Genomic DNA, 26,999 nt, shown 5'->3' with positions numbered 1-26,999 from the left:
TTGATTCCCTTCTCTCTCCCCTTGTCCAGTCCCTTCCCACCTACATCCATGATTCCTCTGACACCTTACGTCACATCAACAATTTCCAGTTCCCTGGCCCCAACCGCCTCCTCTTCACCATGGACGTCCAATCCCGCTACACCTCCATCTCCCACCAGGATGGTCTGAGGGCTCTCAGCTTCTTCCTCGAACAGAGGCCCGAACAATCCCCATCCACCACTACTCTCCTCCATCTGGCTGAACTTGTTCTCACACTGAACAATTTCTCCTTTAACTCCTCTCACTTCCTCCAAATAAAAGGTGTGGCTATGGGTACCCGCATGGGCCCCAGCTATGCCTGTCTCTTTATGGGGTATGTGGAACATTCCTTGTTCCAGTCCTACTCCGGCCCCCTCCCACAACTCTTTCTCCGGTACATCGATGATTACTTCGGTGCTGCTTCATGCTCTTGTCGCGACCTGGAAAAATTTACTAATTTTGCTTCCAATCTCCACCCCTCCATCATTTTCACATGGCCCGTCTCTGACACTTCCCTTCCCTTCCTTGACCTCTCTGTCTCAATTTCTGGTGATAAACTGTCCATCAATATCCATTACAAGCCTACTGACTCCCACAGCTACCTCGACTACAGCTCCTCACACCCTGATTCCTGTAAGGACACCATCCCATTCTCTCAGTTCCTTCGCCTCCATCGCATCTGTTCTGATGATGCTACCTTCAAAAACAGTTCCTCCGACATGTCCTCCTTCTTCCTTAACCGAGGTTTTCCACCCACGGTAGTCGACAGGGCCCTCAACCGTATCTGGCCCATCTCCCGTGCATCCACCCTCACGCCTTCTCCTCCCTCCCAGAACAATGATAGGGTCCCCCTTGTCCTCACTTATCACCCCACCAGCCTCCGCATTCAAAGGATCATCCTCTGCCATTTCCACCAACTCCAGCATGATGTCACCACCAAACACATCTTCCCTTCACCCCCACCCGGCTCCATTCCGTAGGGATCGTTCCATCCGTGACACCCTGGTCCACTCCTCCATCACCCCCTACTCCTCAACCCCCTTCTACGGCACTTCTCCATGCAAACACAGAATATGCAACACCTGCCCCTTCACTTCCTCTCTCCTCACCATCCAAGGGCCCAAACACTCCTTTCACTTGCATTTCCCCCAACTTAGTTTACTGCATTCGTTGCTCCCAATGCAGTTTCCTCCACATTGGAGAGACCAAACACAGACTGGGTGACCGCTTTGCAGAACACCTTCGGTCTGTCCGCAAGCATTACCCAGACCTCCCTGTCGCTTGCCATTTTAACACTCCACCCTGTTCTCTTGGCCACATGTCTGTCCTTGGCTTGCTGCATTGTTCCAGTGAAGCTGAATGCAAACTGGGGGAACAGCACCTCATCTTCTGACTAGGCACTTTACAGCCTTCCTGACTGAATATTGAGTTCAACAGCTTTAGATCTTGAACTCCCTCCTCTATCCCCACCCCCTTTCTGTTTCTTCTCCCTCCTTTTTGTTTTTTCCAATAACTTGTACAGATTTTTCTTTTCCCACCTATTTCCATTATTTTTAAATGTATTCCACCCATAGTTTATTTCACCGCACCCCCACTAGAGCTACCTTGCTTGTCCTGCTCTCCACTCTTAATAAGCACATTCTTTTAGATAATATCACCACCTTCAACACTTCTTTGTTCTTTTGTCTGTGACATCTTTTGGTTATCTGCTCCTATTACTGCTTGCTTGTTCCAACAAACCCCCCCCCTTCTCTTCCACCCCCCCACCAAACCAGCTTATATTTTACCCCTTTCCTATTTCTACTTAGTTCTGTTGAATGGTCATGAGGACCCGAAACGTCAACTTTGCTCTTCTCCGCCAATGCTGCCAGACCTGCTGAGTTTTTCCAGGTATTTCTGTTTTTGTCTGCTCCACCAAGTTTTGAGCTGCAGCATGAGCCTCATTATAGCGTCTCTCTGCTGCAGTCTGAGGCCGCCGCACGGGTGTCATCAGCCATGGCCTCTGCGGGTAGCCCTTGTCCCCAAGGAGCCAACACTGCAGCTTCTGTGGACCCTGGAAGATTCCAGGGATCTGTGACCAACTGAGGATGTCAGAGTCATGCACACTCCCTGGAAACCGTGCACACACCTGCAAGATGCATTTCTGGTGGTCGCACACCAGCTGTGCTTTCAGCGAGTGAAACCCCTTGCGGTTGACATATTTGACCGCATATTGCAGTCGATGGCACCCTGCAGCAGTGGGGAACCCGAGATCTGGGCAAATCCAATCGCCATTGCATCCTGCCTGTCCTGGTCCCATGCAAAATACACAAAGTTGTGTGCCCTCACAAAGATGGAATCCGTGTCCTCCTGGCTGCATTTGTTGGCGGAGGCTTGTGAGATCCCACAGAGATCACCTGTGGAGCCCTGAAAGGAGCCATTGGCATAGCAATTGAGTGCCGCAGTCACTTTCACAGCCACTGGTACCACTTGGATGGCCAGAGTTTAGTTCGCTGCATGGCTGTTGAAACCCCACCCACCTCCACCTCTCCACCAAACCGATTGGCAGCAGCTTTGCCCATTCGACTGCATACTGTTCTCTCAGCTCAGGCACAGGCATTCTCCTAACCTGCTCTGCGAGGCTGCGCTGTTAGCTTGAACCATGGAGGAGACTAATCCAAACTGGGATGATGACATTGCAAGGGGCTGTGAGCGCCTCCAGCAGTGACTGCTCCATGGCCAACTTTAAGGAGGAGATTTTACAATGTGTGCAGTCGTCCAACTGCTCTGCAGTCCACTAAAATGCTCATGACTTTGCAGTCTGTGCCGGGGTGGGGGTTGGGGGTGGGGAGTGGGGGGGTGGGGAGGGCGGGTGGTGAAAAGCTTTGGATCACTTGGTGGCATTTTCATGCCTCTGTGTTGCTTGAGTGGGCAGATAAGCTAGAAGCCCAACTCCAGTCATAATCAATGTGCCTGCGCCTGAACTGTCTTAATAGCAGGACTGCCCTTAATGCCCCCTATCCCTCCAACGCTCCTTAAGCTTGAAGTCCAACAGGCAACCCTGGCGAGCGCTGCACATCGTTGCTGTGTACTTACCTCGAAGTCCCCCTCAAAGTACAGCCTGCCAAGTTCACGCCTTTTATGTGCTGTTGTGAAACACGTCAGTGTGCTTACCCACTGACATGGACGTCAATCCAGTGGTGGGTGGACGATTCCGGTGGGCTGGCCTGATAATGATATGCAGGTGTATTACAATGAGGTTCTTGACGTCCAATGGTGGGAAAGGCAGCCTGCTGTTGGCGGGCTGAGCAAACAATCACAAACTGGTTTCACACTGTTATGAAGCCAATCATGGAAATTGTCCGTTCATGGTATCAAAAACACCTGACACCGGCAGGCACAGAAAATCCCAGCCGCTGTGTCAGTCTACCAGCCGAAAGGAGAGATGTAAAAATTAAATGATGAAACTCCAGCATTTTGAATCTAAACTGTAATTATTTTATACTTGGGGAAACCAGAGGGCATAACAATATATCATAGAATCATAGAATGGTCACAGTACAGAAGAAGACCATTTGGCCTGTCATGTCTATGCTGGCTCTCTGAGTGACATTCACCCACCTTCTCTGCATAGCCCTGCACATTCTTCCTTTTCAGAAAAGGATCTGATTCCCTTTTGAAAGCCTCAATTAAATCTGCATTCATGACATTCTCAAGCAGTCCATTCCAGATCTTAACTACTTGTTGCATGAAAAAGTTTTTCCTCATGTCATCATTGCTTCTTTTGACAATTACCTTAAATTTCTGCCCTCTGGTTCTTGATCCTTCCACCAATGGAAACAGTTTCTCCCTATCTATTGTTTCCAGACCCCTGTTGATTTTAATCACCTCTATCAAGCATACTTATTTTCTTATATTATTTTTATTTTCTTATGATATTGTTATCATATATCATATTATTTGATTATAGACTAGGATAGTAGCAGTGTAAAGGGCAGAGAAAGGTGGCACTTCTAGACCTGGTTCTTGGGAATGAGGTGGGCCAAGGTCATCAAGTGTCAGTAGGAGAATATTTAGGGGACAGTGATCATTGTACCATAAGGTTTAGGGTGTCTATGGAAAAGGACAAAGAATATTCCAGAGTAAGAATAATTAACTGGGGGAAAGCCAGCTTCAATGGGGTAAGAATGCATCTGGGCCAAATAAAATGGAATCAAAGGTTGGCAGGAAAAATTGTATCTGAACAATGGGTTAACTTCAAAGAAGAGATAGTTAGGGCACAGTGAAAATATAATTCTATGAAAGGGAAAGGTAGCCCAAAGAAATCCAAAGCTTAAAAACTGACAGAAGAGATAGAGATTAAGTTGAAGGAGAAAAGGTGTGCATACGACAGATGTCAGGTGGATAATACCTTGGAGAACCAAGCTGAATATAGATGGTGCAGAAGGGAAGTGAAAAAATTAAATAAAAGAAGGAAAGAGGGAGTATGAAAAGAGACTGTTAGCCAACATAAAAGGGAATTCCAAAGTCTTCTATACATATAAAGAGTAAAGGGGTTATAAAAAGAGGAGTAAGGCCGATTAGGGACCAATAAGTGAACTTATACATGGAGGCATATGACATAACTGAGTAGTAAATTAAGGCTTTGCATTAATCTTCACCAAGGAGGGGGGATTAATTTAAACAACACTAATTTCTCCTCTCGCCACCCATCTGTAAACAGAAAAGTGTTTTTTGTTTCCCTCTTTTTAAGCGGTGATGTATTTCCCAACCCCTCAGTTTTTGTGTGACCTAATTTTCTATTCATAACCCCACAGCAAGCTGGAGATAGGATGAACTCAAAGGGTTAGTTTATTAAACACATTCAAACCATGAAAGGAGGGTTGCAATTTCGACTCCGCACTTAGACAGTAAAGAGAGGGATAGAGAAAAGAAGGTTTTATAGTACAGAAGCCACAGAGAAAACAAATATTGGTTTATATGAATTCCAGGATCAAAGGAAAATGAGGTATTCCTTCACAGAGGTTGGTGGGTTGAAAACTGATGCTGGATAATTCACTTTTCCAGTGGTGTTGACTTCATGCAATGAGATAGGAATGCAGAGATGAATCAGTCTTGTAGGTGATGGTACAGAATTTCCAGCAGGAGCAGTATAGATGGGACCAAGTATTCCATCTGGGCAGAGCTCCTTCCTTGTCTGTGAGGCTGCTAGTTAGATGGTAAACAGCAGACTAAGCTATGCACTTCAGCAAGGCAATATTACTTGTTCCATAAGCAAGAAGTCTATGTCACATGACGACCCACCTCTCCACCCTGTCTTTGACCATCAAATCCAGTCTATCCATTGTCTGGGTTCCAAAGTCTGTTAAATATCTCAGCCATTGGGAATTGAAAGGACAGTTGGGGGACATTTGTCTTAGCAGACAAGCTGCCTCCTGTTGGCCTGCCTGGGTTATTAAAAGCAGGTGGCTTTTGTATTGGGCTGAGCAGCCCATGGGTGGTCGTTAGTGGCTCCTCAGAGATAATGAGATGCGAGTTTCCCTGAAACTGTCAAGTAACTTCTTTTGTTTGGGTGTCATAGACGTAGGTTCAACCATTTTAATGGTTGTTGTCCAGTTTAAAAATTTTAGAAATAGCAATTAGCATATCTATACTTAGTTTATAAAAATATACAGTGTGAGGTCTTAGTCCCTCACAATATAAAACAAAGGGTACAATTCTAAAGGGGTGCAGAAGCAGAGGGACCTGGGTATATACATGCATAAGTCATTGAAAGTGGCAGGACAGGTTGAGAGCATGGCCAACAAAGCATGCAGTATCCTAGGATTTTATGATAGTTGCATGAAGGAAAAGAGCAAGGAAGTGTTGAACTTGTATAAAACACTGATTCAGCTTTAGCTAGAGTATTGCGTCCATTCCTGGGAGCCACAGTTTAGGAAGGATGTGAAGGCATTAGAGAGAATATCGAAAAGCTTCACAAGAATGGTTCCAGGAGTGAGGAACTTCAGTTATAAAGATAGATTGGAGAAGTTGGGACTGTTTTGCTTGAAGAGAAGGTTGAGAGGAAATTTCATAGAGATATTCAAAATCATAGTGGTTCTGGACAGAGTAGATAGGGAGAAACTGTTCCCATTCATGAAAGAATCAAGAATGAGAGAACAGATTTAAAGTAATTGGCAAAAGAAGCATTGGGGGACATGAGATACTTTTTCACGTAGCAAGTGGTTAGGATTTAGAATGGACTGTCTGAGAGTGTGGTGGAGGCAGTTTCAATCAAGGATTTCAAAAGTGAATTGGAATATTATCTGAAAAGGAAGAACGCGCTGGGTTATGGGGAGAAAGTGAGGGAATAATACTCAGTGCATTGCTCATTCGGAGAGCTGGCAAAGACAAGCCAAGCTAAATCATTCAGCGCCGTAACAATTCTGCAATTTTCTAAATAATTTTAACTCTAATTAAATTCCTTTTAAGAAGGTGAATTATTTTATAATTCTGGGCCTGCTGGCATTCATTGTGTATATGTATTCATTATATTTTATTCCTTTATTAAAGCTTTCATCATATATGTGTCATATTTTATCATTAATTTTAAATCTGCTTAAATTAATTTCAGGTAGAAATATTTTAAATCTGGGCAAGGATGACATTTTATGTGATAAAAGCAAAAAACTGCGGATGCTGGAAATCCAAAACAAAAATAAAAATACCTGGAAAAACTCAGCAGGTCTGGCAGCATCTGCGGAGAGGAACACAGTCAACGTTTCGAGTCCTTATGACTCTTCAACAGAACTAAGTAAAAATAGAAAAGAGGTGAAATATAAGCTGGTTTAAGGGGTTGGGGGGGTGGGGGGTAGAGCTGAATAGAGGGTCAGTGATAGGTGGAGATAGCCAAAAGATGTCATAGATAAAAGGACAAAGAGGTGTTGAAGGTGATGATATTATCTAAGGAATGTGCTAATTAAGGGTAGAAAGCAGGACAAGCAAGGTACAGATAGCCCTAGTGTGGGTGGGGTGGGGGTGAAGGGAAGGGATCGAAATAGGCTAAAAGGTAGAGATAAAACAATGGATCATGTCAACAATTTCCAGTTCCCTGGCCCCAACTGCCTCCTCTTCACCATGGACGTCCAATCCCTCTACACCTCCATCCCCACCGGGATGGTCCGAGGGGTCTCCGCTTCTTCCTTGAACAGAGGTCTGAACAATCCCCATCCAACACTACTCTCCTCCGTCTGGCTGAAATTGTTCTCACACTGAACAATTTCTCCTTAAACTCCTTTCACTTCCTCCAAATAAAAGATGTGGCTATGGGTACTTGCATGGGCCCCAGTTATGCCTGTCTCTTTATGGGGTATGTGGAACATTCCTTGTTCCAGTCCTACTCTGGCCCCCTCCCACAACTCTTTCTCCGGTACATCGATGATTACTTCGGTGCTACTTCATGCTCTCGTCTGGACCTGGAAAAATTTATTAATTTTGCTTCCAATTTCCACCCCTCCATCATTTTCACATGTTCCATCTCTGACACTTCCCTTCCCTTTCTTGACCTCTCTGTCTCAATCTCTGGTGATAGACTGTCCACCAATATCCATTATAAGCCTACCGACTCCCACAGCTACCTCGAATACAGCTCTCACACCCCGCTTCCTGTAAGGACTCCATCCCATTCTCACAGTTCCTTCGCCTCCGTCGCATCTGTTCTGATGATGCTACCTTCAAAAACAGTTCCTCTGACATGTCTTCCTTCTTCCTTAACCAAGGTTTTCCACCCACGGTGTTTGACAGGGCCCCCAACTGTGTCCGGCCCATCTCCCACACATTCGCCCTCACATCTTCCTCTCCCTCCCAGAACCATGATAGGGTCCCCCTTGTCCTCACTTATCACCCCACCAGCCTTCGCATTCAAAGGATCATCCTTCGCCATTTCCACCAACTCCAGCATGATGTCACCACCAAACACATCTTCCCTTCACCCCCCCCAGTGGAATTCCGCAGGGATCGTTCCCTCCGTGACACCCTGGTCCACTCCCCCATCACCCCCTATACCTCAACCCCCCTCTCACGCCACCTTCCCATGCAACCGCAGAAGGTGCAACACATGCCCCTTTACTTCCCCTCTCCTTACTGTCCAAGGGCCCAAACACTCCTTTCAAGTGAAGCAGCGTTTCACTTGCACTTCCCTCAATTTAGTCTACTGCATTTGTTGCCCCCAATGCATTTTCCTCTACATTGGAGAGACCAAATGTAGACTGGGTGACCTTCAGTCTGTCTGCAAGCATGACCCAGACCTCCCTGTCGCTTGCCATTTTAACACTCCACCCTGCTCTCATGCCCACATGTCTATCCTTGGCTTGCTGCATTGTTCCAGTGAAGCTCAACGCAAACTGGAGGAAGAGCACCTCATTTTCCGACTAGGCACTTCACAGCCTTCCGGACTGCATATTGAATTCAACAATTTTAGATCATGAACTCTCTCTTCCATCCCCACCTCCTTTCCAATCCCCCCCTTTTTTCCCCCAATAATTTATATAGATTTTTCTTTTCCCACCTATTTCCGTTATTTTAAATGTATTTCCATTCATTGTTTCATCTCTACCTTTTAGCCTATTTAGATCTCTTACCTTCACCCCAACCCCACTAGGGCTATCTGTACCTTGCTTGACCTGCTTTCTACCCTTAATTAGCACATTCCTTAGATAATATCACCACCTTCAACAACTCTTCGTCCTTTCGTCTGTGACATCTTTTGGTTATCTCCACCTATCACTGGCCCTCTATCCAGCCCTACTTGTCCCACCTTCCCCTTACACCAGTTTATATTTCACCTCTCCTATTTTTACTTAGTTCTGTTGAAGAGTCATAAGGACTCGAAACGTTAACTGTGTTCCTCTCTGCAGATGCTGCCAGAACTGCCGAGTTTTTCCAGGTATTTTTATTTTTGACATTTAATGTGTATTGATTATATTTAATTGATTTATTGTTGTTTATATCACATTTTAACATTAATTTTAAACCTATCTAAATTAATTTTAATGTAATATCTAAATTAATTTAAACCCACCTAAATTAATTTTAATGATTTTAAAATAATAATTGTGGCATTATTTTTACATCCCTGAGCAACTGGTGCTCATCAGCTCTCTGCGGAAATTAAAAATTACAGCTAGCAGAGGATGGTTTCGATCCATCGACCTCTGGGTTATGGGCCCAGCACGCTTCCGCTGCGCCACTCTGCTCCTGACAGTTACAGCAGAGGAAACGCGCACTCTTCATTCATAGCAGCGATCGCGATGATTAACTGCGGTAGATCCCGTGTCACGTGACCAGCAGCAAAATGGCGGCTATGCTTTCAAGTTGGGGCTGGTTGGCGAGGAGACGGCAAGGTGAGTGACCGGGACGGGGGCTGGCATGGGGAAGATGAAATATTGTTAAATACTGTCACCTTCTGAACAATCCCTCGCTTTAGATCCACTCTCACACACTGACTGAACAGGAGAATTGGACATTAGTGTTCGCTGCTGGTTTTAGTGCTCCACAGCAGTCCCCATCTGTTTCCCTCCTATAAATAACATCTGGCTCTCTCTGTGGAACCTCAACAATGTATCCCTCATGTGTTTATCTAACTTCCCCTTCAATGTTGTGCATCTCAACAACCCTTAAGTTCCACCTCTAACAGTTCTCTAAGTAAAGAAGTTTCTCCTGAATCCTTATTACATTTAATAGTAGCCATTCTATCTTTATGGTCCTTACTTTTGATCACCTCCATTATACCTTCTCTGTGTGGACACAATCAAACCCTTTCAGACCCTTGACCAGGTACCCTCCCTTCTTTTCCTCTGTAAAACTTCTATTGCATGTACTCCTGGCGCTGCATCTTGCCAATTTATTTAGGGTAGTTAAAATCTCTCATCATTATCATCATAGTCATCATTCTATGTTCTTCAAAAACAAAAAACTGCAGATGCTGGAAATCCAAAACAAAAACAGAATTACCTGGAAAAACTCAGCAGGTCTGGCCAGACCTGCTGAGTTTTTCCAGGTAATTCTGTTTTTGTATTCTATGTTCTTCACTCATTTTGCATATTTATTTACCTATTTCTCCCTTCAGGACCTTTCCATTATTAGATGATCTGTGCGATATTCCTATTAGTGTGATCGATCCCTTCTCTATTATTTCAGTCCATATGGATTCTGTTTCTAACCATCTGTCCCTTTTTTACTGCTTCCATTATGTTACCTCTAATTACTCAACTACCCCACTCCCACTTCCTTCCCTGTCATTTCCGATGGCGTTATAACCTGCAATATTTAGTTTCTAGTCCTGTTCTTTATGTAGTCATCCTTCCTCACTGGATTATTGCCTTCACTTTTCCCCTTTATTTTGGATGCGGTCTTATGCTCATTCATTTTAAGGCATTAATCAGTATTTTCTCCAGTGAAGGTAAGTTTAGATCTTAGTCTAAACCTTAACAGGCTTGGCTGGTATTCCGTGGAGTTCAGAAGAATGAGAAGCAATCTTATTGAAACATATAAGATTCTGGGTGCTGGGGTAGCTTGACAGGGTCGATGCTGAGATAATGGGCAGAATTTTGCCTTTGGTGGGTGAGCGGGCCCCACCGGCTCGGTGGCAGGCGGGCAGCCGAACTCCGCCGCCGAAACGGGGCCCGCTGCTATTTTGAGTTGGTGGGCCAATTAAGGCCCGCCCAGTGGCCTGCTCGACAGGAAGTGCTATGTGCTTCCTGTGCAGGGGAGGAGGGATTCCTCATCTGTCAAAGTGCTTTCTTTCGAGCGCACTGCTCCCTGCGACCAAGGGAGATTACTTCAGGTAAAAAAACTCCAAAAATAGAAAAATATTAAAATTATTAACATGTGCCCCTCATGTGACAATGTCACACGAGATGGGACATGTTAATAAGAAACACACAAACTTTATGAAACTTTTTAAAAAAGGACATGAAACCTCATCCTGCCAGTGGATGAAGTTTCATGTATAATCAGGAGCCCGCTGGGGCTCTTGGCCTGCCCGCCAGTCTTAAGGTTGGAAGGGCAGGGTCTTTAACAATCTTAATTAGCCTATCAATGGCCTTAATTGGCCATTGACAGGTCGGCAGGCAGACAGCTGATTTCCTCCCAATGTCATCCCGCGTCATTTTCCTGTCAGCGAGCGGGCCCCGCCCCCAAATTGCTGACGGGAAAATCCTGGCCTATGTCTCTTGTGTGGGAATCTAGAGCCAGGGGGCACAGTTTCAAAGTCAGGGGTCTCACACTTAAGACACAGTTGAGGAGGAATTTCTTCTCTCAGATGTTTGTTCGTGTTTGGAATTCTCTTCCCGAGAGAGAAATGGAGGCTGGGTCATTGAATATATTGAAAGCTGAGTTAGATTATTGCTTGATTAGGGGGTCAACGGTTATGGGGGCAGACAGGAAAGTGGAGTCAAGGCCACATCAGATCAGCCATGGTTTTATTGATTGGTGGAGCAGGCTTGAGAGCCTAAGTGGCCTACTCCTGCTCTTAGTTCTTATGTTAGTCACGTAATGCCTTGAATCATTTCTGAACATGTTTCCAATGAACCTATATCCTTTCTGGGGTAGATTGATGGAAATTACACATCATACTCCAGAACTAGACTTGCCACTGATCTGCGCAATGTCAGTATTATTCTTCAAATTCCAGTTTTGCTCAGAGTATGATCAATGGCCACTTCAAAATCTTTCTCCCTTTGTATTTCTACCAGTGAGAATGTTAAATTGAAGACCTGACTCTATTCAGGCAGAGGAAAGAAACCCATGTTGCTATTTAAAGAGGAACAGAGTTTTCTTTGTGTCTTTGGCAAAATCAAACTTTAAAATAGGCCACTGAATGTTATAGGATATGGTGGATTCGGGGTTCTGCTTCTAGACTAACAATTCAAGTGTTTGAGTGTTCACATTGATCATGTTCAGTTGTGGAATTGGATTCATACAACTGCCAATTCTGGGTTAACACTGGAAATTGACTGAAATCTGTTGAACCCAACTAGTTTACTAGTGTCCTTAAAATGCCACTTCAACTAGTCTGGCCAACATATAATTCTCATCCCACACTACACGCTAAATTTTTTAAGTCATCAGTATCAACCACATACCAACAACAAATTGTAGAAAAAAACATTATTGAATGGTAGCTGTTTTCTAAATGCAATACCCAATATTTCTTCAAACTAGTGTCTATTTTCCATACCTCACTCCATTTGCACTTAATTTTCTATTTGTTATCTGCTCACCCAGCTGGATGTACAGCAGAGAATGAGGAGATTTGATAGAGGTGTTCAAAATCACAGTAGGTTTTGATAGAATAATCAGGAGGAACTGTTCCCATTGGCAGAAAGGTTGGTAACCAAGGGACACATTTAAGCTGATTGACCAAAGAACCAGAGTCGGTGTGAGGTATTTATTGCAGTGAGTTGTTGAGATCTGGATCTGCCTGAAATAGTGGATGGAAGTAGATTCATTAGTAACTTTCAAATGGGAATTAAATAAATACTTGAAGGGGAATAATTTGCAGAGCTGTGGGGGAGTGGAAGTAATTAGATTGCTTTTTCAAAGAGTCGACACAGGCATGATGAGATGAATGGCCTTTTGTGCTATATGGTTCCTTGATGTCATCTGCAAGTTTAATACTACTGCAGTCATTGTATTTCATGTGTAGGTTATTTGTTTCTGGGCAGAATAATTCCCATTTATCATTACCACTTGCCTTCTGTTGCAAAGCTGTTTTCTATTTGATCTCAGTACATACATTTTATATATAATATACATAATATTAATATTATACATAATATACAAATACTAGATTTGCAGGGGGAGGGGAACCAGAGTGTTAGAGCAGGTAGTGAGGTGGAGGAGGATAAAGGTCAAGAGAGGAAAGCATATATAGACAGAAATCAAGAGTCTGTATGTGATAGAAATGTTCTCAGGTGCCTCTATTTTAATTCCAGGAGTATCGTCGGAAAGGCAGATGAGCTTAGGGCGTGGATTGGCATGTGGGATTACGACATTATTGCTATTAGTGAGACTTGGTTGCAGGAGGGGCAGGACTGGCAGCTCAATGCTCCGAGGTTCCATTGTTTCAGACGTGATAGAGGGGGAGGGATGAAAGGGGGAGGAGTGGCATTACTAGTCAGGGAAAATATCACAGCTGTGCATAAGCAGGACAGCCCGGTGGGCTCGTCTACAGAAGCCAAATGGGTGGAGCTGAGGAATGGGAAAGGTGTGACCACACTAATAGGGTTGTATTATAGACCACCCAATAGTCAGAGAGAATTGGAGGAGCAAATCTGTAGAGAGATAGCAGACCAATGTGAGAAACAGAAAGTTGTGATAGTAGGAGATTTTAACTTTCCACTTATTGACTGGGACTCCCATTCTGTAAAAGGGCTGGATGGCTTGGAGTTTGTCAAATGTGTTCAGGAAAGTTTTCTAAATCAATATACAGAGGTACCAACGAGAGAGGATGAAATACTTGATCTCCTATTAGGGAACCAGACAGGTCAAGTGACAGAAGTATGTGTAGGTGAACATTTTGGGTCCAGTGACCACAATGTCATTAGTTTTAAGCTAATTATGGATAAGGATAGGTCTGGTCCTCGAGTTGAGATTCTAAATTGGAGAAAGGCCAATTTTGTGGAAATGAGAAAGAATCTAGGAAGAATGGATTGGGATAAGTTGTTTTCTGGCAAGGATGTGTTCAGTAAGTGGAAGGCCTTCAAAGGCGAAATTTTGAGAGTGCAGAGTTTGCATGTTCATGTCAGGATTAAAGGCAAAGTTAACAGGCATAGGGAACCTTGGTTTTCAAGGGATATTAGCGATCTGGTTAAGAAGAAGAGAGAGGTGTATAGCAGGTATAGGCAACAAGGAGCAAATGAGGTACTTGTAGAGTATAGAAAATGTAAGAAAATACTAAAAAAGGAAATCAGGAAGGCAAAAAGAAGACATGAGGTTGCTTTGGCAGATAATGAGAAGGTAAACCCGAAGGGTTTCTACAAGTATATTAAGAGTAAAAGGATAGTAAGGGACACAGTTGGTCCCCTTGAAGATCAGAGTGGTCGTCTATGTGTGGAGCCTCACGAGATGGGGGAGATCTTAAACGTTTTTTTTGCATCAGTATTTACCCAGGAAACTGGCATTGTGCATAAGGAAGGAAGGGAAACAAGCGTTAGTATCATGGAACATATAGAGATTAAAGAGGAGGAGGTGCTTGCTGTCTTACAGCGAATAAAGGTAGATAAATCCCCCGGGCCTGACATGATATTCCCTCGGACCTTGAAGGAGACTAGTGTAGAAATTGCAGGGGCCCTGGCAGAAATATTTAAAATGTCCTGAGCCACGGGTGAGGTGCCGGAGGATTGGAGGGTAGCTCATGTTGTTCCGTTGTTTAAAAAAGGCTCCAAAAGTAAACCAGGTAATTACAGGCCAGTGAGCCTGACGTCAGTAGTAGGTACATTATTGGAAAGTGTTCTGAGAGATCGGATATATAATTATTTGGACAGCCAAGGGCTGATTAAGGATAGTCAGCATAGCTTTGTGCATGGTAGGTTGTGTTTAACGAACCTTGTAGAGTTTTTCGAGGAGGTTACCAAGAAAGTAAATGAAGGAAAGGCTGTGGATGTTGTCTACATGGACTTTAGTAAGGCCTTTGACAAGGTCCCACATGGGAGGTTAGTTCAGAAGGTTCATACACTTGGTATTCATGGAGAGGTTGTAAACTGGATTTGAAATTGGCTGTGTGGGAGAAGACAGAGAGTGGTAGTGGATGATTGCTTCTCAGACTGGAGGTTTGTGACTAGTGGTGTGCCTCAGGGATCTGTGCTGGGACCATTGTTGTTTGTTGTCTATATCAATGACTTGGATGATAATGTAGTGAATTGGATCAGCAAGTTTGCTGATGCCACTAAGATTGGAGGTGTTGTGGACAGCGAGGAAGGCTTTCAAAGCTTGCAGAGAGAACTGGACCAATTGGAAAAATGGGCCATAAAATGGCAGATGGAATTTAATGCGGAAAAGTGTGAGGTGTTACATTTTGGAAGGTCAAACCAAGGTAGGACATACACGGTAAATGGTAGGGCACTGAGGAGTGCGGAGGAACAAAGGGATCTGGGTGTTCAGATACATAATTCCCTGAAAGTGGCGTCACAGGTAGACAAGGTTGTAAAGAAAGATTTTGGCATACCGGCCTTCATAAATCAAAGTATTGAGTATAGGAGTTGGGATGTTATGGTGAGGTTGTATAGGACATTGGTGAGGCCAACTTTGGAGTATTGTGTGCAGTTCTGTTCGCCTGACTGTAGGAAGGATATCGGTAAGATTGAGAGAGTGCAGAGAAGATTTACTAGGATGTTGCCGGGTCTTAAGGAGTTGAGTTACAGGGAAAGATTAAATAGGTTAGGACTTTATTCCTTGAAGCGTAGAAGAAGGAGTGGAGATTTGATAGAAGTTTACAAAATTATGAGGGGTATAGACAGAGTAAATGCGAGTAGGCTCTTTCCACTTAGATTAGGAGAAATAAACACGAGAGGACATGGCTTTAGGGTGAAAGGAGAAAGGTTTAGGGGAACATTAGGGGGAACCTCTTCATTCAGAGAGTGGTGAGAGTGTGGAACAAGCTACCATCTGACGTGGTGAATGCGGGCTCACTCTTAAGTTTTAAGAATAAATTGGATAGATACATGGATGGGAGAGGTCTGGAGGGTTATGGACTGGGTGCAGGTCAGTGGGACTAGTGGATTAATATTTCGGCACAGTCTGGAAGGGCCGAATGGCCTGTTTTCTGTGCTGTGGTGTTCTATGGTTGTATAAATGGTCAACTATTCCCTGCGCTCCCGATTCCTGGACCGTTCAGGGGAAGCACTGCAATACCCTCCGGAGCGGGTGTCGCTGATAATGGTTACATGCTGCACTCTCCACAATCTGGCACTGGAAAGGGGGGACGCAGTGTAGGAAGAAAATGTTGACGCAACTGCTCTGGCAGCAAACGATAAGTCCAGTAATGAATCTGAGGACGAGCACAGTCAAGAGAATGCTGAGGGGATAGACACTGACCTGGGTAACTCCAGGGAGGCAGGGACACCCGGGACGTTTTGCTCCAACGCTCCTTTGGCTAGGCTACCAAATAAGGACCGCCACCACATGCCAGGGCTTCAGGCTCCATACTTGATCTCTGACAGTGCATGTTGTTCACCAAGCAAATATTCCTATGTGCAATTTCAATAAAGTTCAATGACAACCAAGTCGCTCATAACATCATGGGTTACCCTGCACCTGCAGAACTAATGAAGCACCCAGAGGCTTGTTGAACAGAAACACATTTAATGATGTGGTGCCTGGCATACATAATACAAATTAAATTGGTGTTATCCATCAAACCAAATAACATTTAACATAAATGTGGGGGAAAATATATATACGTTGTGCTTAAGGTGCTTTAAGTTTTCGCTTGTGAGCGCTACATCTAGGTGCTTCCCCCCTCGCTGGCACTGGCATTTGAGACAGCCTGCTTACTGTGCTGTCATGTTAGCCTTGATGACCTTGGCGGGCATCCTCTGGCCAGTGGAGCCTGTGCTGGCCCCGCCTGGAGGGAGCAGCCAGTGCCACAGCTGGCATCTTCCCAGTCACCGCAGCCTCATTGGATGTTGCTGGCAGAGGGGCTGGAGCACCCTGAGTGGAGCCCACAGAGACAACAAGCAGCTTGTGTGCCAACGTGAGGTCGCTTTGGACTTCCCTGCTCACCATTGATGGATGGGCACATAGCTGGGATACTTGGTGCCCAATCCCTCTCCCACACTGACAGTGACCGCCTGAGGTCATTGCTGGTTTGAGGGCTTGCAGGTCCGAGCGCATTCTCAAGAACCCCTGATTCAACTCGTGGAGGAGCCTCTCCATGAGAGTGGCCACTCTCTCCATGGAGGAGGCAGTGTGCTCGGCTGTGAGGGTCATTGCATTGCTCATACTCCGCAAGGACGACTCTACAACAGAGACCATGGCACGCATTCCCTCGCGTATCTCCACCAGATCCTCCTTCCTTGGACTTCCAGCATCTGCTGCCTCAGGGATGACTCCAGTGGCACATCATCAGTCACCAACTGAGCATTGTCCTGGTCCCCAGCAGGTCATCTGACTGCTGGTGCCCTGGGCACTCTCTGCCTCCGCCTGCACCTCAAGCGAGTGTGAAGTGCCCTCACTGCTGTGCGCCAAGATACTATCCGCCAATCCAATGCCCACCGAGATGCTGGTATCTGCGTTGGTGTCTACTTCGCTGAGAGGGTGTGCTGCAGGTGCATTTTGACGGTTGCTGTCCTCTGGGGTCAGTGGTGGCCCTTCAGGCTCCTCACCCCGATGGGCTGCTGGTGAGCCTGAAAGGAAGAACAAGGACATTTCATTACACTGTTACTGTGCATGCCTGGCACCCGGACCAGGGTGCCTTCATCTTTCCATTTATCAATGGGGATTCCATGTTCGAGGCTCACATTAATGTAGAATGGTTGCTATTACTGACATTCTGACTTCCGTGCACTGCACTCTTACCTCCCTGTGGCGCCCCAACCTCACTGCGGCAGGTTGACTTAATTCTTTTGGAGTCAACTAAACTAAAATAATAAAATGAAGGACAAAATAAACACAGCCCCTAAATTAGGGTAACTGGAAAACCAAAGACAAAATTTAAAGGAAACTTACAAACATCAAACCAAAATGTGATTAAGGGGGTCGATAAAGTACCTCAGCCCCTGTGGTTCCCTCCGGGCACGGAAGGCCTCGATGATGCCGGCAGACACCACATGCTCCCTCTCCAGGGACACCTGGCTGCGAGCCTAGCCGCGGAAGAGGGGCAGACAGTCAGGTTGGACAACCCCCTCAATTGCCCACTGCCTGGACCTGTTAATGGTTAACTTGGCCAGGCTCAGGAGCAGGTTCATGAGGAGGTCCTCCACCCACTCCGCACCAGGTGCCCGTAAATCAGGAGCGTGGGACTGAAGTGCCCGATTGACTTAGGTGCATTGCACTCCTCCAGCTCCTAATTGTTGTGCTAAGTGACCCCTGCCAACACAGTACTCACCCTTTCTGATTGCAGATCATCATTGAACTGCTTACAGCACTGCATCCATGTGCACCTCACCACATCATGGGAGCTCACCCTGGATGCCACCTCCTCCCAGGCATTTTTGTTGAAGTGGGGGGGCCTCTTCCTCCCGTCCCTGGGGACAAGGATCTCTCTCCGTGCTGCCATCTCCTCCAGGAGGGCAGCGAGACACTCTATCAGAAAAACGCGGAGCTGACCTCCCCGCCGACCTGCCCTCCTGCCTGCCGTGTTCACCAGTAAGGAGCTTCATGACGAGGTGCGTGTGCTTCACTGGCAGCCTTTGCATGGCTGCCACGGCTGCTTTTGAATCGGCCACCGGGTCGCCATTGGACCTGGCGGACATTGAGCGCCCACCCCTTCTCATTGTTGCTGCTGTCTTAATTGGCCCGCCCATGTAAAATCACGGTGTGGAGCCGACCACTGGCGGCAGTCAGCTTCCCAACTGAGCTGAGCCCGCAGGCTGAACGTAAAATTCTGGCCTGTGTCTTTTTTGCCTCTCCCAGGTTCCTGGCGGGTGTTAACACTGGGGGGCAGTGGGTGGGGAGGAAGGGGGTCATAATGCTTAATCACAGTATAGATTTGCACGACAAGTTCAATGAACCATGCTTCAGTGCTTAATAATACCGCCTTTTTCCTATGTGGAGACTTATTTACTGCTGATACCCTCATCCATACCTTTGTTTCTCCTAGATGACTATCCCAATGTCCTCCTGACTAGTCCCCCACATTCTACGCACCATAAACTTGAAATCATCCAAAACTCTGCTTCCTGTTTCTTTTGGATTTATCTTAATGCACGCAGCATTTGTAACAAGATAGATGAGTTGACAGTACAAACAGAAATAATTGAATATGACTTGATAGCTATTACAGAGACTTGGTTGCAGGGTGACCAAGACTGGGAACTCAATATTCAAGGGTATTCGACGTTCCAGAAAAATAGGCAAAAAAGAAAAGGAGGTGGGGTTTCTTTGTTAGTAAAGGAAGATATCAGTGCAGTGGTGAGTCGTGACATAGGCACGATAGATGGTGATGTGGAATCAGTTTGGGTAGAAATAAGGAATAGCAAGGGGAAGAAGTCATTGGTGGGAGTTGTCTATAGGCCCCCAAAGAGTTGCTTCACTGTAGGACAAAGTATAAATTGGGAAATAATGGAGGCATGTAAGAAGGGCATAACAATTGTCATGGGTGATTTTAATCTGCATATTGATTGGAAAGATCAGATTGGCAGGAGTAATATGGAAGATGAACTTGTAGAGTGCATCAGGGAACGTTTCCTTGAGCAATACGTTGCAGAACCTACCCGGGAACAGGCAATTTTAGATCTAGTAATGAGGTGGGATTACTAAGAGATATCGTAGTTAAGGATCCTCTAGCGGATAGCGATCACAACATGGTAGAATTTCAAATTCAGTTTGAGGGTGAGCAACTTGGCTCTCAAACCAGTGTCCTCAACTTAAATAAGGGCAATTACAGAAGTATGAAGAAAGAGTTTTCTAAAGCGGGCTGGGAAAATAAACTAAGGGGAAGGTCAGTGGATGAGCAGTGGCAGACATTTAAGCAGATATTTCATAATGCTCAGCAACAATTTATCCCAGTCAAAAAGAAGGATTTGATGAGAAGGATGAACCACCCATGGTTAACAAAGGTGGTTAAGGAGAATATCCAATCATAAACTAAGGCATACAACGCGGCAAAAACTAGTGTTAGGCCAGAGGATTGGAAATTTTTTAGGAACTAGCAGCACATGACTAAAAAGCCAATTAAGAGGGAGAAAATTGATAATGAAAGTAAGTTGGCAAGAAATGTAAAAACAAACAGCAAGGACTTCTACAGGTATATAAAAAGAGAGTAGCTAAAGTGAGTGTGGGACCCTTGGAGGATGCGACTGGAGAATTGATAACGAGGAACGTGGAAATGGCAGATAATTTAAACCAATATGTTGCATCGGTCTTCACAGGGGAGGACATTATAGATATCCCAAAAATATCAGATAAGCAAAGAGCTAATGAGAGGAAAGATCTTGTAACAGTCTCTGTCATGAGGGACAAAGTATTTGACAAACTAATGGGACTAAAGGCAGACAATTCGCCAGGACCTGAAGGTCTGCATCCAAGGGTTTTAAAGGAAGTGGCTGCAAAGATAGTAGAGGCATTGGTTGAAATATTCCCGAACTCAGTGGATTCCGGGAGGATTCCAGAACTCAGTGGATTCCGGGAGGGTCCCAGCAGATTGGAAAACTGTTAATGTGACACCCATGTTTAAGAAGGGCAGAAGACAAAAAGTAGGAAACTACAGGCCAGTCAGCCTAACATTTGTCGTTGGGAAAATGCTAGGGTCCATTATTAAGGAAGAAATAGTAGGACATTTAGAAAAGCTTAATGCATTCAAACAGAGTCAACAAATTTGCTAGAGTTCTTTGAGGCTATAACAAGCAGAGTTGTTAAAGGGGAACCGGTAGATGTAGTGTATTTGGATTTCCAGAAGGCATTCAATAAGGTGCCACATAAAAGATTATTGCATAAGATAGGAGCTCACGGTATTGGGGGTAATGTGTTAGCATGGATTGACGATCAGTTAACACAAAAGAGAGTCAGGATTAATGGGTCTTTTTCAGGTTGGAAAGACATAACAAGTGGAGTGCCACAAGGATCAGTCCTACGGCTTCAATTATTTACTATCTATATTAATGACTTGGAAGAGGGGACAGAGTATAATGTATCCAAATTTGCTGATGTTACAAAAATAGATGGGAGGGCATGTTGTGATGAGGACATAAGGAATCTGCAAGGGGATATAGACAGGTTGAGTGAGTGGGCAAAAACTTGGCAGATGGAGTTTAATGTGGGAAAATGTGAGGTCATGCACTTTGGTAGGAAGAATCAAAAGGCAGACTATTATTTAAATGGAGAGAGACTCCAAAAAAGTGCAGCAGAGAGGGATCTGGGTGTTCTTGTGCATGAAACACAAAAAGTTAGCATGTAGATGCAGCTAGTAATTAAGAAGGCAAATGGAATTTTGGCCTGTATTGCTAGGGGGTTGGAGTTTAAAAATAGGGAAGTCTTGTTATAGCTGTACAGGGTGTTGATGAGGCTGCACCTGGAGTACTGTGTATAGTTTTGGTCCCCGTATTTAAGAAATGATATATTGGCATTGGAGGCAGTTCAAAAGTGATTCTCTAGGCTGATTCCTGGGATGAAGGAGTTGACTTATCAAGAACAGCTAAACAGGTTAGGCCTTTATTCATTAGAGTTTAGAAGAATGAGGGGTGATCTTATTCAAACGTACAAGATTTTGAGGGGGTTTGACAGGGTAGATGTTGAGAAGATGTTTCCACTAGTGGGGGAATCTCGAACTAGGGGACATAGTTACAGAATAAAGGGACACTCATTTAAAACTGAGATGTGAAGGAATTTCTTCTCTTAGAGGGTAATGAATGTCTGGAATTCTCTATTCCAGAGAGTTGTGGAGGCCAGATCACATTAAGTATTTAAAGAGGAAGTAGATAGATTTTCGAAATATCGGGGAATTGAGGGCTATGAGGAGCTGGCATGAGAAAGGAATTGAGGCCAGGGGCAGATCAGCGATGATCTTATTGAATGGTGGGGCAGGCTTGAGGGGCCGAATGGCCTACTCCTCCTAATATGTTCTTATAGCTTCACCCCTCCCTATCTCTGTAATCTCCTCCAGACCCACAACCCTGTGAGATATCTGCACTCCTCTAATTCTGGTCTCTTGAGCATCCCTGATTTTAATTGCTCCACCATTGGTGGCCATACTATCAGCTGCCAAATCTTCAACCTCTGGATTTCCCTCCCTACATCTCTCCGCTTCTCTACCTCCCTTCTTTCAAGAAACTCGTTAAAACCTACCTCTTTCAGCAAGCTTTTGGTCACTTGTCCTCTAATATCTCCTTTTGTGGTGTAGTGTAATATTTTGTTTTATAATGCTGTAAGTGAAGCACTGTGGGACATTTTATTACATTAAAGGTGCTATATAAATATAAGCTATTGTAATAGTGCCTTAAATATATGAAAAAATGACATTAATTCACTGGGCGCTCTCCACATTATCTAACAATACTGTTTGGAATTCAGTGCACAGATTGTCATAAGATTGATTTTCAGTATCTACATTGAGTGTGTTTCAACATTGGTTTGTAGCAAAGTCTGACTAGTTTTCTTTCACTGTTGTCTAAAGTACTTATAGATATGCTTACAGGCAAGTTAAATTCACACTGATTGTAGTTGTACCATGCATAGGTTTTGTATTGTGGAACTCCTGGAGATCAGCTCGTTCTAAAACAGAGGGCCAACAGGGGCTCAGAAAGGAACCTTTGAGAAAGCCTGAAACCCCTGTCGGCCGCTTGGATAATCCACAACAGGAGCCAGTGGGAAAAGATCCCCTGGAAAGTGAGTGCTTTTTGTTTTTGAATGGGACTGCTGTATTTAATGTGGGAGTTTACATAATGAAATTTGAAACCTTACAAAAAGGCAACTCATTTGCCAGCAGCTGCATCAGAATTTTTCATTTGAGAGCAAACCCCCTATGGTATTGCTGACTGGTGCTGAGAAGGTGAGTCACCAGGAATGATGCTCTGACTCACCTGCCTGGAAGTGTATGAAAGCAGTTGGCACAACATTTCCTTTGATTTTCCCTCCTCTCTGAGCTGAAGCACTTCCACCCTATGGCAACACCACAGAAATGTGTTGGAGTGCAACACGGAATTTGTAAACTGGCACTGTGCCACATGTTAATTCTTCGGCTCATTGTGCTGCTCATTGCAACGGATTGTGAATCAGATTGGAAGCTTTGTCAATTATTGACCATTTTCTACATGACTATTTATTGAAGCACTACATTTAAGTAAATGGGTTTTAAAAACTGGACATTTAAAGCTAACAAAACCTAAGGAGTGGCCAATCTTTTTGGGACTCTATCTGATCTCAGTGCAGTAGTTTGATTTATTGTAGCATTGTAAAGGACATATCAGATTGTTTACTGAGATTTTTGGCAAGAAATGTTTTAAAGCATCAATATTGTTTCTTTTCCACAGATGATGAATGTATTGTTTAAATTCTGTTTTTTATTTTTAGTGAATAGAATCAACAGGTAATTAGCATGCTTCATCAGAAAACCAAACCAGTCAGCATAACTGGGGTCCTGTGGGCACTTTGGCACGCGTCTATATCAATTCAAGCTGACACTGAATGTTAAAGGGATAAGCTCTCAAACCTATTGTTTTTTCAGTCTTCCTGTTGAAGTACTGTATTGCATGTCAGCAGCTTGAGAAGCAACAACTTGTATTTATATAGCATCTTTAATGTAATGAAATGTCCCAGTGTGCTTCGCATACACATTATAAAACAAAGTATGATACCAAGCCACATAATAAGATATTAGGTCAGATGACCAAAGGCTTGGTCATCTGAGGTAGGTTTTAAGAAGTGTTAAGAAGTTTTAAGTAAGGTAGAGAGGCAGAGAGGTGTAGGGAGGGAATTCCAGAGCTTAGGGTCTAAGCAGCTGAAGGCATGGCTACCAATGGTGGAACAATTAAAATCAGGGATACTCAAGAGGCCAGAATTAGAGGAGTGTAGATATCTCAGAGGGTTATGGAACTGGAAGAGATTAGAGAGATGGGGACGGGTGAGGCCATGGAGGGATTTGAAAACAAGAATGAGAATTTTAAGATCAAGGCATTATTTAACTGGAGGCCTATGTAGGTCAGCAAACAGAGTGATGGGTGAACAGGATTTGATTCCTGTTAGGACATGGGCAGCAGAGTATTTTAATAAGCTCAAGTTTATGGAGGGTGGAATGTGGGAGACCAGCCAGGAATGCGGTGGAATAGTCGAGCCTAAAGGGTACACAAGTATGGATGAGGGTTTCAGCAGCAGAAGAGATGGGGCAGGTGCAGAGTCAGGTAACGTTAGGAGGTGGAAAAGGGTAGTCTTGGTGGTAATGACACAGATGTGTGATTGAAAAGTCATCTCAGGGTCAGGTTTGAACAGCCTGGTTCAGCTTCAGACAGTTGCCAATTGGAGTTGGTGGCGAGGGAGTGGAGTTTGTGACAGAGACTGAAGACAGCGGCTTCAGTCTACCCAATATTTAATTGGAGGGAACTTCTGTTCATCCAGTACTGGATGTCAGATAAGTAACCTGATCATTTGGAGACAGTGGAAGAGTTGAGAGAGGTGGTGGTGAGGTAGAGCTGGGTGTCATCAGCGTACATGTGAAAACTGACATGTTTTTGGTTCATGTGCCAAGGGGAGGGGGTCAAGGATTGAAGTAACAGTGCAAAGGTGGGAAGAGAAGCCATTATATTACATGGAATATATCAAGTTGGCTGAAAACTGGCATCTGGAATGCTGGGGGACCTCAGGGCTCCAGTGTAATGTTTCTCATAACACAATTACCCAATTGACAATATATAACTGATGTTCTGTCTTCTAGGGTTTCCTGATGACATCAATCCTGTCACAAAGGAGAAGAATGGACCGAGAGGCCCTGAGCCTACCCGCTATGGGGACTGGGAGAGAAGGGGACGCTGTATTGACTTTTAGAATAAGTGCAGTGATGCACATATTGTAAATAAGTTGAGGTTGATCTGTATATTCTAGCATGACATGACAACGTTGATGTTAAAATAAGGGTTTAGAGCAGGTTCTCACTGGTGGGATTTGCCAATGGTATTTTAGCCACCATGAAAGATATATGTTTTGGTCTCAATTTAGAAAATCATTTATCAATAAATATTATCGAAACAAAGTTCTTCATAAGAATTATTTTGCAACAATTGATTAATGTAGAAATAATTAAATGTAAAAGTTTAAGTTCACATCAAAGATGTGACCCTATCTTTAGGATGCCTTGGCAGCTTAGCATGTGTCTGGACACAAGCGCTATTTGTGTGTGCACTAATATTTTTGTAACAAGAATAATGCAACATATCATAATAGGCGAGGAAAACAACTTGACGTCTGGAAGAACAACGGTTTGGACTGTTCTATCCACCCATTTCTTCCACGGTGGATCAATCAGGGCCGGCTATGCCTCATTCATTTCTCAAGTCCCAGCCACTGGCTGAAATTCCATGCATTTGAAAAATTGTCCTGTGTGTCATATTCGTTCCATTATTTTGTTACAGTGCATGTTACTCTTAGCAGATGTTTATCAGACTTTTGTACACAGACAATCAGTTAGGCTATTGAAACAGAAAGTTGCAAAGCTGCGACTAACCCACTGATCTGGGGAAACATAGCGCCTTCGTTTTGTGACATGCTTAGATAAATGTTACTGATTGAATGAATGAAGTGAGTTTGATCATAACTACTATATATTCACTTTCGTGTGAAATAAAGCAGCTTATTGATTATTTATTTATCTTGGCCGCTGAACTTTACAATGTGAAGGCACTCAAGAGAGTGCAGGAAAGATTCAGAAAAATGGTTCCAAGGATGAGGAACTTCAGTTATGAAGATAGATTGGCGAAATTAGGACTGTTTTCCTTGGAGAAGAGAAGCCTAAGAAGCGATTTGATAGAGGTATTCAAAATCCTGAAGGGGCTGGACAAATTATATAGGGAGAAACTGTTCCCGCTTGTAAAAAGATCAAGAACGAGAAGGCACAGATTTAAAGTGATTTGCCAAAGACGCAAAAGTGATGAGAAAAATTTTTTCACACGGTGAGTGGTTAGGGTCTGGAATGCACTGCCTGAGTGTGGTGGAGGCAGGTTCAATCGAGGCATTCTAAAGGGAATTATTTGAAGAGGAAGAATGTGTAGGGTTATGGGGAGAAGAGAGCTAATGCAGACAAAATGGGCTGAATGGCCTCCTGTGATTACAGGCCTTTTCAAATATTGCCTCAGTCAACCATCAGAGAGATTGAAGAAGCACAAATGCAGAAGACATGAATATCAAGTTCAAACCACAAGGGGATACTATTGTACACTTTGGTAATGCTATTGTGCCTTTTGATATTGGGCAGTGCAGACTAAGCATTAATAACCTCAGATTGCTTATAGGAATGGCTAGCTGTACCTGACAGAATGTCTGAGAAAATACCCTAACTTGTAACAGTAATGTTTTTGCTATACAGGTGTTTTAAATAGCCAATTTTATTGTAAACAAAGTTAAAGGTTGATTTTCATTTTTCCTGTTCAGGGCTTTTTGTGACAGACTGCTGCAGGGATTCACCTACGAGGTTTGTCAATGGTGAATATCACCAAAATGGGCCCTAAAACCCATTTGATTTCATCTCAGACTAATATGTGCATTATAACATCCATTCTCAAGCCCAGCTATTGATAATCTGTGTAAAGAAATAATGAAATTTTTCCTAAATTTGACTTTTACAACTCTGAATCTTTGAACTTTTGTCCCAGCATGTTCGCATGTATGTTCATACCAAGAACTACTGTTTCACTTTCTCAATCCAATTAAAAATCTTGTACACATCATTAAGATCCCTTCCAAAATGTCTTTTTTAAGATTCAAGAGTCTTTACTTATCAGGTCTTTTCTCATTGGTATTTGGTACCAGAGATCAACCTTGTTGCACTTTTCTGCGCTTCCTTTAGATAACCCTTTGATATCACAGCAAACAAAACTGTATCCATTTGCAGCTTGACCAGAGGTTTGTATAGGTTCAGTATAAATGAGGGATTTCAACTTATTTGTTTTGTGAATACAATTGAACATCCTATTTGCTTTACTATTGCCACCTTGCACTGTTGCAGGTGCACTGCTCATTGGATCCTCTGTTGAGGGGAACAATAAATTCCAGAGGCTAGACCATACCATATCAGTCTGGAAGTGGGAGGACACAAATGGTCTCCACGTCTGCCTCAAAACTGCCAGTTTCTTATGGGTGGAGAACTGAGTTTATTGAGTCCC

The 26,999-nt window shown here is 44.0% G+C and overlaps 1 protein-coding gene and 1 non-coding gene across 2 annotated transcripts; one reads left to right on the top strand and one right to left on the bottom strand.

Moving 5' to 3' along the window:
• Positions 1–9,158: 9,158 nt before the first annotated feature.
• trnam-cau lies at positions 9,159–9,230 on the bottom strand. Its single transcript has one exon. It is a non-coding gene; the product is annotated as a tRNA-Met (tRNA).
• Positions 9,231–9,282: 52 nt separating this feature from the next.
• On the top strand, positions 9,283–26,564 carry sdhaf4 (succinate dehydrogenase complex assembly factor 4). The gene is made up of 3 exons (XM_041187284.1): positions 9,283–9,377; positions 22,369–22,518; positions 24,560–26,564. Exons 1-3 carry the CDS (start codon positions 9,329–9,331, stop codon positions 24,667–24,669), a joined length of 309 nt encoding a protein of 102 aa, XP_041043218.1. The 5' UTR covers positions 9,283–9,328; the 3' UTR covers positions 24,670–26,564.
• Positions 26,565–26,999: the final 435 nt, after the last annotated feature.

Source organism: Carcharodon carcharias, chromosome 5, assembly GCF_017639515.1.
Source record: "Carcharodon carcharias isolate sCarCar2 chromosome 5, sCarCar2.pri, whole genome shotgun sequence".
NCBI classification, from domain to species: domain Eukaryota; kingdom Metazoa; phylum Chordata; class Chondrichthyes; order Lamniformes; family Lamnidae; genus Carcharodon; species Carcharodon carcharias.
The sequence above is the reverse complement of the archived record's forward strand: the minus strand, read 5'-3'. Positions and strand labels throughout refer to the sequence as shown.